Raw genomic sequence first — 11,643 nt, forward strand, 5'->3', positions numbered from 1 at the left:
ATGTCTGAGTGTGCTGCTGCACATCTTCTTTCCCAGCACTTGAGAGGCTCAGGCAGGTGGATCACAACTTTTATGTGAATTTGGGCTATATATGGAGGTCCTATCTCAAAACAAAATGGAGTTATTCACTGGCTCCTATAGAGAATTGAACAGCATCTATGTTTTTTTCTGTTCACATGTGGTTCATAGATTTTTTTTTTTCTTGTAGTGACCAAACAGGAACACCTATATCAGAATAAATGTATCTGGGTGGCTGACAATCAGATGTGTACCACAACTGCCATGTGTTCCACAGTATTGCTATAAGAATTCATGGTACAGTATATGAAGACCAGGTTGAGCCAGTCAGCAGCCTAACCTCTCTGTTCCTTTTAAGTGTTGCACACTTGGTAAAATAATTTGTTTGCCTCAAAATATTGATGAAGGCAACTGTCATCTTGTACTTGTGCAACATGTATTTACCATTTTGCTTTGTATGTTTTTTAAAAATATTTATTTATTTATTATGTATACAATATTCTATCTGTGTGCATGTCTGCAGGCCGGAAGAGGGCACCAGACCTCCTTACAGATGGTTGTGAGCCACCATGTGGTTGCTGGGAATTGAACTCAGGACCTTTGGAAGAGCAAGCAGTGCTCTTAACCACTGAGCCATCTCTCCAGCCCTGCTTTGTATGTTTTATCCTAGGTAATTCCCTCAGCAACTATGTGATGGTATTCACATTTTATAGATGATGAAATTGTATTCTTGACCTAAGAAAATATATTTAAGCCTAGTATGAGGATACATGGCTATAATCCCAGAACTTGGGAGGCAGGAGGATTGCTATGAGTTTGTAGCCAGCCTGGATTATGTATGGATACACTGCCTTAAAACACAAAACAACAAAACAAAATTTGTACTTAGAGTTAATACAGATTGTAACAAATAGAACTGGTAGTTTTCCACCAAAGCTTAGGTTCTTAATCCTTTTGTTTCTAAAGAAACACAGATGTATTTTTCCATAGCTAAATTCATTAATGCCTTCTATCATTAATAAAGAGCTTCAGCTTATAGAACTAAATGAAAAGAAAAACTTCAAAAGTCTATTAGAGGAAAGTAATAAGGTAGATAAATTGTTAGAAGCCATAAACGTCTATCTTCCAACTCAGTTGGAGGAGTGGGGACTGACTGAGTAGATTTAAGAGCCAGTCAGTCACCCACGGTGATTATTTTAGAAAGAGATGTTTGTAGGAAATAGAGACAAATGAGCCAGAGTTGCCCAACATTTTGCTGTATTACTGAGCTTTTAGTAAACTCTTGCTGAGGGAGACACTGGTGCCTTTTCCTCAAGCACTATATGTCATGCAAAGGTGTTTATTATTTCCAGTACTTTCTGAAATTCTGGTGGAGAAATGTCTCTTAGTATGATGTGCTTGAGGCTATAAATATAAGAAGTTCCTAATGAGTCATTTACTAACAGTAGTGATCTGTTAATTTAGTGCTGTGTAAAGCTAGTCTTAAATCATTTAGTGTCTATAGTTGAATGCTTTAGAGCTGTCAGTAGAAGGAAAGTTATAAAGTGAATAAACTATAAACTTTTAGAGCAGAGAAGGGCACAGACAATAAAGACTGTATCACTGAAGGAGCAAGTTATCAATTTGCTGTACCCAGTTCCAAAGACAACTTCTATGAATCTGAGTCCTGTATAGATTTGGGCTAGCTGTTCCATCAAGGACCACTAAATGTAGTTCAGAATCAATGACTTTACTTCTTTGTCCTGTGTCTTTTGTAGGTCTCCCAACTTTCTTATTCATGAATGATAGGTTGTCTGATGTTTACGTAGGCAGAAGCCTTTTCCCAAGACAGTATTGCAAATCACAGCACATTTTTCTTAGTGCACCACAGTTCATGCTATCAAAAGATTGAAATCAGTACTCTTTGTGGGAGAACTTAGTCCAGCTATCCCCCCTAGATTTCTTTATGTCTATCTCATTTTGTACTTTTAGGTTATAGTTTTGCTGTTTAATTTATTTTTTGCTTTGATACTATATTAAGGTCACCTTGGGATCTACCCAAATGTCATTTTTCTATTTCCCTGACATTGTAGGCTGTCACTTCCTAGCTTTTGGCCACCTTTTGGTACTCATGGGTAGTGACAGAAAGAAAGTCAGTTATCTCTGCAGCATAGTGCACACTTAGAGGCTAGGTCTTTTCCTGTGAGGTTTGTCTTTGTAGTCATTTGTATTTCTGACACTCAAAAGGAATTCATGACACGGTCTGTATGTCCAGTGTGATCAGCAAGTCTGTTAAGGTCTTGTGGACATTACAGACTCACATTAGGAAGACATCATGACATCTTTGTGTAAACCAACCCTCATTATCTGGTCAAATACCTTGGCATGAGTGAGGTTTATTCATTTTTTCCTTTTCATCATTTCCCTTTCACAGCCTCTCCTCTAGTTTTTAATTCATTTGGCTGGAAAAACTCCATCAAGAACATTTTAATTAAGATTTTGTGGGACACTTAATCAAGTGCTTTAATGGGTTTCTAATGCATCACAGCTGGTAAATTTCATTCATAGACTCATGAAGATAAAAAGAAGGTCTGTTTTGTAGCATCCTATTTATCATATTACTGTTTTGTCCTCAAAGTTTTTAATTGCATGTGCTCTTTTAGAATTTATGTGGGGTTTCACGTTATATCTCAGGCAATAACCCATCCTTTCCAGTCTTACATGTTTAAACAGTTCTTGTTTCCTTTGTCCAGGGTACCTTTCAGGAGACAGGGCAGACACCATAATGTTCTCATTATCCCTGAGCCCAGATCTTAGCCTTGCCTTTTTCTCCGTCAGAATTTGACTCTCATTATACCAGCCACTTTTCCTGTGACTGTCACAAAATAGCTAACAAGAAGCAACTTAAGAAAGGATTTATTTTGGCTTATAGTTTGAGGGGATATAATCCATTATAGCTGAGAATGTATGGTGGCAGGAGCACGAGGTTACTGGTCCCAGTGTATCCAAGGTCAAGCAGAGAGCAATGAATGCCAGTGCTCAACTAGCTTCCTTCTTTTTATGCAGTCTGGAACTCACCTGTAGCACACAAAGCCCATTAAATGATGCGATTCACATTTAGAGATTCTTCTTCCCATACCAGTTAACCTAATGTAGAAAATATCTAGCAGGCGTGCGAGAGGTTTGTCTTGAAGGTGAGTCTAGATCCTATCAAGTTGGCAATCATTATTAAATATCACAGATCTACAGCCTTTTAAACCAGATTCTTGGAAGCTGCTTCCAGTAACAGCAGTGGGCATTTCCTTTCTAGTTGAGAGTTAGACATACACTTAACTTTGTGAGTCAGCAAATAGGGAGAAGTGAGCCTGAAAGGAAAGTCACACAGTGACATGGCTTTAGTCTCTCCTCTTGCTAAAGCATCTTTTTAAAATCATTTTTCCTCAGAGGTCTATTTTCTCATTGAGGTTTGATTTGGATTATCTAACACTGGATCATCTTAATTCATGGAGGAAAATTCTGTCTCAGGGATTCTTCCTTAGCTTTGCACAGAATGTTGTGGGCCATAATGAAGCTGCAGTCTCAGGAGGCTTCTTTTCAGCTCTAGAAAGTTAACACTTTTCTGCCTTTTTGGATGGGGCTCATGTGCTGTTGAAGGGGTCTATAGGAGTCAGTTTGAGGGGGAGATACCATCATTTCCCTTATAATTGTTATTCACAATATAATCCGATGGAATCATCAGAGTGCTCTTTTGAAGCACAATTAATAAAAACTCAGAGACAGATATTCGGGTTCAACCTGAAGACCAGAAAAGTAAAACAGCCAGCCACTCACTGGCTCTTACCTCGACCTCAGTCCAAAAATGGTTATCCTGCCTCCAGGAAACCTCAGAATGATATTGAGCCTTAGAGCTGTCTCTTCCATTTTATAATCCTCTCTAGATCCGGGATTAAAGGATTAACCCATTACCACCTGGTTTCTGTGGCAAGCTAGTGTGGCTACTGGGATTAAAGGTGTGTATCCTTGCTGCCTGGTCTGTAAGGCTGGCCAGTGTGGCTGCTTTACTTTTGTGATTTTTAGGCAAGCTTTATTTGTTAAAATACAAATGAAATGCCACTACACTCTTAGATGTTTTAAACCAATGTGATGCTTTAAGGTTAAAGTACAATTTAGACTTGCTGTTATTGAAAATACTTTTAATATATGCAGTCTTGTGGATTTATTTTGTGTACATGTGTGTAGACATTTAATGACATACATGTAGAGACCAAAGACAATTTGTAGGAGTAGGTTTCTTGACTTCTTCCATGTAGGTCCTAAGTATCAGTCTCAGACTGTAGGATTGGTAATAGATACCTTTACTCACTGACTAGCAGGCCTTAAAAATAGATTTTAAATTTTAGTTACTTTATATGTTCCTTGACTTGGCTAGTAAGTCAATAATCTGTTCTTATGACTTCTGCAATTTGTATTTCTTGTTTGTGTTCCTGGATCCCTGTAGCTTAACTGTAAGTAAATTCCTCCACATCTCCTATTTATTAAGAAGGACATTTCCTAACAAAGGGATGCTGGTTTCTTTGTGACTTGAAATATCCTTTTTTTTTTTTTAAAAAAAAATTGTTTTCTTTCAATTGCATAGAAAGAACTTAACAAAATGGTGTATGAAACTGTTTTAGAGTTTTTTATGAAAAAAACCATAATGATGTAGGGTTTCTACAGAAAAAACAAATGGTTGTTTTGTGAAAGTGTTTATCAGCAGATGGGTGGTGACATCCTTGGAGTTAGTTACACCTTCTATCAGATAATAGCTCTTAAGTTTCATAACCTCTGTTTATTCTCTGCTACAATGGGCATAAGAGGGCCTCTTCTCTAGAATTAGTCTCATTTCTTCTTATAGTCTTCTGTGCACATTCCAGAAGGATCTCTCTCTCTCTCTCTCTCTCTCTCTCTCTCTCTCTCTCTCTCTCTCTCTCTCTCTCTCTCTCTCTCACACACACACACACACCCACACACACACACACACACACACACACACACACACCAGACCATGTTTTTTGCCTGCTTAGAACAGGATGTACTTTTGTTATCCCAGTATGTTTGGTGCATCCTCCTTGGCCTCTGTTTTTCACTCTTTGAAGCAACATATTCCATGTCCAGTTTGGTGCCTAGAATCTCTTAGAAATAGTCCTGTTCACTTGTACTCTTTAGAAGTACTTCTCTGGCCTCACAATTCAGAGTAGCTACTCTGTGCCTCTGGATTAGTTTTTCCATTAGTTCTCTACCCTAGCTGGTTGTCCCTTGTCTGTCTCCTCTCAGAAAGTTGCAACATGCAAAGCCATAGCCAACATGAACCTAAATGGAGAGAATCTTAAAGCGTTTCCACTAAAATCAGGAACAAGACAAGGTTGTCTACTCTCTCCATACTTACTCACTATAGTACTTGAAGTTTTAGCTAGAGCAATAAGACAGCTGAAGAAGATCAAGGGGATACAAATCAGAAAGGAAGAAGTCAAAATAGCTTTATTTATAGATGATTATTGTATGCATAAATGACCCCCAAAATTGCACCAGGAAACCCCTATAGCTGTTAAACACCTTCACAAAATAACAAAATAGTGTACAAAATAGTAATAAAACAGCATGCTATTAACATAAAAACACACATGTTGATCAGTGGAATTGGAGACCCAGACATAAGTTCACATACCTATAGACACCTGATTTTTTTTTTTTTAAATTAAAACAGCGAGAAATACATGCTGGAAAAAAAGACAAAATCTTCAAATTTTCTGGTTAAACTGGATGAAGAAGAATGCAAATAGATCCATACTTATCATTCTGTAGAAACCCAAGCCCAAATGGATCAAAGGCCTTACCATAAAACCAGATACAGTAAATCTGATAGGAGAGAAAGTTGGGGTATGCTCTTGAACGCTCTGGCACACGAAAAGACTTCCTGAAGAGAATACCCATAGTGTGGGCACTAAAGTCAACAATTAATAAGTGGGACCTCTTGAAACTGAAAAGCTTCTGCAAGACAAAGGACACCATTATTCAGACAAAGCATCAACCTACAAACTGGGAAATGTGGTTTTTTTTTTTAAACCAATTATGTATCTAATCAAGGACTAATATATGAAATATGTAAAACCAACTATGTATCTAATCAAGGACCAATATATGAAATATGTAAAGAACTCAAACATATAAAAAAGTAATCTAATTAAAAATGGGATACAGGTCTAAACAGAGGATCATCAAAAGAGAAAACAAATGGCTGAGAAGCATCTAAGAGTTGTTCAACATACTTAGTCATCAGGGAAATGTTTATTTATTTATTTATTTATTTATTTTTTGCTTTTTCGAGACAGGGTTTCTCTGTGGTTTTGGAGCCTGTCCTGGAACTAGCTCTTGTAGACCAGGCTGGTCTCGAACTCACAGAGATCTGCCTGCCTCTGCCTCCTGAGTGCTGGGATTAAAGGCGTGCGCCACCACCGCCCGGCTCATCAGGGAAATGTAAATCAAAACTACTTTGAGATTTTATCTTATAGTAGTCAGAATGACTAAGATCAATAAAATAAATGAGAGCTCATGCTAGTGAGGAAATATGGGAAGGGTAATCCATTGCTGGTAGGATTACAAGTTTATACAGCTACTATGGAGATCACTGTTGTGCTTCCTCAGGAAACTGGGAATAGATTTACCTCAAGATACCACTTTTTGGGTATTGTGGTTTGAATAGAATGACACCCCCCCGAGTCTTGCTCATTGCTGTTCTATTCATAATAGTCAGAAATAGGAAACAGCCTAAATGTCTGTCAACACAAACGTGGATAAAGAAAATGTGGGGTGTTTACACAATGGAATAATTTAATGTTATTAAATTATTTAATGTTTTGAAAAAATTTAATGTTTTTAAAAAAATGAAATCATGAAATTTTCTGGTAAATGGAAGGGACTAGAAAAAAATTTCTGAATGAAGAAACCCTGACCCCAAAGGATAAACATGGTATATATTTGTTTATATGTGGATGATATCTATTAATTATTCAATAAGTAGCCTACAGTTCATATCACCACAGAGCTTAGGTATAGAGTATGGGACTAGGTGTACATGTGTGTGGTGGTGGTGGTGGCGGCAGTGGTAGATCTTTCTAGGATGGGGAAATAAAATAGATAGTAAGGAAATATAGGGCAATTGGAATAGAAGGATCAAAGGGGGAAGGTAAGGTAAGGAGAAGTGTGGAAGGTAATATGGGGAAGGACAGCTAAAACTAAGGGCCATTTGAAGGGTCAAGTGGAAACCTAAAACAGTAGAAGCTTCTTAGAATATGTACATATATGAAAGAAACAAATGGAATCACCAAATAACTTGGGGGACAAAGCCCCAGGTAGACATCCTTTGTCACTAAATGAACCTCTAGTTCCATAATGGGTTACATCTAATCAAGTTGTTGGTCGAAGGGGCCCCATGAACACCACCAAACAACTGAGGCTATTTCCAGAGCTATTGATTGTTCTCCACAAATTGTTAGTAACTCAAGACAATAATTAGCACAGAAATGTCAAACTGGTGCTTTCTTGGAGTTTTCACCCCTACTGACTAATGTTCATGATACTGGAAGGTACTTTCCATACCAGAAGAGAATAGTAAACTCCAGCTGAGCTACAAACCCTAAGTTCGACATAGGTGACCTACCTGCATGATATGCTGGTACAGTAGTGGCACAAATCTTTGGGAGTAACCAACTGTGCTAGATAGTTTTATGTCAGCTTGGCACAAGAGAGGGGGACCTCAATTAAGAACATGCCTCCAGAAGATCAGGCTGTAGACAAGCCTGTAGGGTCACTTTCTTAATTAGTGATTGATGGGGGAATGCCCAGCCCATTGTGGATGCTGCCATCCCTGGGCTGGTGGTCCTGGGTTCTGTAAGAAAGCAGGTTGAGCAGGCCGTGATGAGCAAGCCAGTAAGCAGCACTCCTCCATGGCCTCTGCGTCAGCTCCTGCCTTCAGGTTCCTGCTCTGTTTGAGCTCCTGCCCTGACTTCTTTGATGGCTAACAGGTACAGTAGAAGTATAAGCCTTTCCTCCCCAACTTGGATAGTGTTTCATCATAGCAATAGAAACCCTAGCTAAGGCACCAACTAATATCTGATTAGATTTAAGGTCCACTCCATGAGATATAACCCATACCTGACACTGCTGGGGTGGCCAGGGACCTGACTAGAAAGATCAGGGATATAGCAGAAATCCAAATACTACTTTTCTGCTAAAGGAAGGTAGCAGTTCTACATACTTGTAGATCACTGTCTTGTTCAGCCATCATTAGTGAAGCTTCCACCTGCAATAGATAGGAGCAAAAACAGACCCACAATGGAACAATGTTCAGAGAGTGGGAGACTTTGGAACACTCAGTCCGAAGTGGGATGTCTCCATCAAATCCCTCTTCTCAGAGCTGAAAGAACCTGTGGAAGAGGAGGCAGAAACATTGTGAGAGCCAGTTGGTGTGAATGACATCAAAGAACGCCTTCCAAACACAGTGGAACTGATGCACATGTGAATTCACAGAGACTGTGACAGCAAACACAGGTCTATGCCTGATGTGGTTCCAGAACTAAAAGATGAAGTGGGCACAAGCCCTCATGCCTAAACCAGAAGTTATCTCCAGTTGATAACTGCTCACAAAGGAAAAATTAGTTTTCTTCTATGGAGTCTCACTGAGTGTCCAAATCATTAAGGACAGACCCTATGCCCAACAGTAAATGGCCAACACAAAACAAAGTCGTTGATATTTTTGGAGATTCCTGGCTTCATAATGCTTTATCTATGCATGTTTTTAAGTCTTTTTTGTATATATTATGATTTGTGGTGTTGTATTTTTGTGGGATTTCTGAGTTTGTGAAAGTAAAGTGTGTTTCTGCATCTATATGTGTTTCTTGTATTTTCTCTTAGTCTTTTTCCCTTCTGTTTGCTTTTTCCTATTCTGGTTTCTTTGTTTTTATTTTACCTTATTATTTTAGATACCTATTTGTATTTTAATGAGAGAGAGAGAAAAAGAAAGGGTGTGGATTTGGGTGAATTGGGGAATCAGGACGATCTGGAAGGGGAGATGCCTCAATTAGAATAAATTGAGTGGAAATTTTCAATAAAACTATGACTTATACCTTATATTTCTCATCAAATAAATAGAAAATATGCTGAATGTAACTCGATGCTTGCTTCTTTCTCATTACTCTAAATCTTTAGTAAAGATGCTGCCTTACAAAGTAGGCATTTAGGCTAGGGATGTGGTTCATTGTTAGAGCTCTTGTCCAGCATATGCAGCATCTTGCCTTTCATCTCTAGAAGTGCAGAGAATTAAACATAAAATTGGCATTTGTTAATATGTGTGGAATTGATACCATGTATTAATATTTATAAAATGTCTAACACAGTCCCTGGATTGTAGCTTATGTTTTCTGACTATGAGTTATGAGGCATATATACTTCCTCTAATGGGATATTGGAAGGAGTTATCAAGCTTGAATACATGACCTGTAATAGTCAGGGCCCATGAAAAGCCATGAGCATTTTAGAGCCAATTTTTTTAAATAAAGATTGAATGCTAATAACGTGAATAAATTTTAATGTTTTTTTCTACTGGGTATTTCAGCTGGTGGGACTAACTACTTTACTTTCTTTTCCCCATTTATTTCTTAGCCTAAGTACAAAGATCCCATGTACCACAGGTACAGAGAGTTGAATGAAGGATCTGTTTTTAGGACTTGAGTCTGAATGGTGGAATAATTGGACTCTCTCTTGGTTTCAGATGTTCATACAGAAGCTGTCCAGGCAGCTCTTGCTAAACACAAAGAAAGGAAGATGGCAGTGCCCATGCCTTCCAAACGAAGATCCCTGGTTGTACAGACCTCTATGGATGCCTATACACCCCCAGGTTAGCAACACCTTCAGTGTTTCTGCTTCTTAAATGTGTGATATGTCTTCCTCCTTATAATTAATTGATAACTATCTCAGCAACAGCAGTCTTTTAAAAAACTCTTTAAATGTCAGAATACAAAATAATGGGCCTTATCACAGCATCTTCACATATACATTGCTGTTACTCATCCTCCTCAGAGTCCTTCTAATGCCCATCTACATCTCATTCATCCCTTAATCCCCCACCCCAGTTTGTCATTCTTTCCCTTCTATGTCACATGTATCCCATTACTCTTGTTCTACCTCACTTTAGATCTTATCTCCCCCTCTATAGTTCCTTTTCTGCTTACATGTTCACACACACACACACACCCCTAGATTCCATATGTGATTGGGAACATGCAATGTTCCTCCCTTAGTTGCTTAGTTGTATGGTTTATTTTCCTTAACATAATAAACTCTCCTTCTCTGTCCATTCTCTTGTAGATCTCGTGATTTGACCTTTTTTTTACCACTGAGTAAAAGTCTATTGTGTATAGTGAACCACAGTTTTTTATTGATGGGCATATAAGTTGGTTTAATAACCTGGCAATTGTGACTTCTGTTACAATAAAAAAGGATGCGCAAGTATCTGTAGTGTGTTGACATAGAGTCCTTCAGGTATATCCATCCTCAGGAGTTAACAATTTCATGAATCATACTCCAAAAATAGTATGTGAGTTTAGCTTGGAAGGGAAATTTAACATCATTATGTATGTGACTATATTAGTATTTTATATTTTCATAAAGATTCAACTATAATCACTCAAAATCCTTAGAAAATTTTAGTTATAATTGAAGTTAGTCCTTTTTTTCCTGCTATATATATATATGTATATATACATACATATAGATACATATTTATATATCCTTAAATCTTTAAATACTAATATCATATATTATTATGTTGTGAAAAAAACCAAGTGAATTGGTCAATCAATTCAGATGGTGACCTAAAACAGGAGTCACTTAGACGTTACCTGTGGAATGTGAGACAGTATTTTAGCTTCTGTAGGCTTTCATAGCTCCTCAACCCTGATATTATAGTATAAAAGCAATCATTTCTATGTGTCAGTGGATGGAAGTGCTGTAACCCAGAAAAAGTTCACAAAAACAGTATCCATTATTTGATCCAAGATTTACTAATCCATCATCTAAAATCGTTAAAAGTATTGGCCTGTTTACTTTCCCTTTGCCTTGTTAGTGTGCTTTTATGTGACTAGTAAAATACTTGTTGCTGTATGCTTTATTTAAAATATTTTAGAAGGTCGACATAGTCACAATTAGGAAAGTTAAGAAGCATGGTACCTACTTGCCTGTGGTGAGGACTTTCTGACTATGCCGAAGTGTGGGAGATGGAAGAGTGAGTGAATGTAAGAGGGAGAGGTCCCATGGGAAGACAGGAAGCCAAAGGAACTTGGCTACTCTCAGTTTTTGTAACAGCCTATTCCCACAGGAACTAGGAAGGTCCTGTGAAAACACCAGAAGTAAATAACCTCTGGTGGCACTAAATCATTGTACCCAAAGAGATCAGGAGCACATTTTTCAGTAATTGAGAATTTTGGAGGATTTATGTTTAAGGACAGTTTCCTTATATTCCTAATATATTGAATGTTTTCATCCTGAGATGCCATCAAATACTTTTTGTAGTCTTAGAGGATGTCACATTTTGCTGTTCTTTAGTGTATTAGT

At 37.9% G+C, this 11,643-nt stretch overlaps 1 protein-coding gene across 6 annotated transcripts in view; it reads left to right on the forward strand.

Moving 5' to 3' along the window:
• Dip2c (disco interacting protein 2 homolog C) overlaps positions 1-11,643 on the forward strand; it is a 359,742-nt gene that overhangs the window by 206,402 nt on the left and 141,697 nt on the right. For all 6 annotated transcript variants that reach the window (XM_057787245.1, XM_057787246.1, XM_057787247.1 and 3 more), the window contains one exon: positions 9,803-9,928. In XM_057787245.1, coding sequence (XP_057643228.1) covers positions 9,803-9,928 — 126 coding nt within the window. The remainder of the gene's footprint in view (positions 1-9,802; positions 9,929-11,643) is intronic.

Source organism: Chionomys nivalis, chromosome 13 (assembly GCF_950005125.1).
Source record: "Chionomys nivalis chromosome 13, mChiNiv1.1, whole genome shotgun sequence".
Lineage (NCBI taxonomy): Eukaryota > Metazoa > Chordata > Mammalia > Rodentia > Cricetidae > Chionomys > Chionomys nivalis.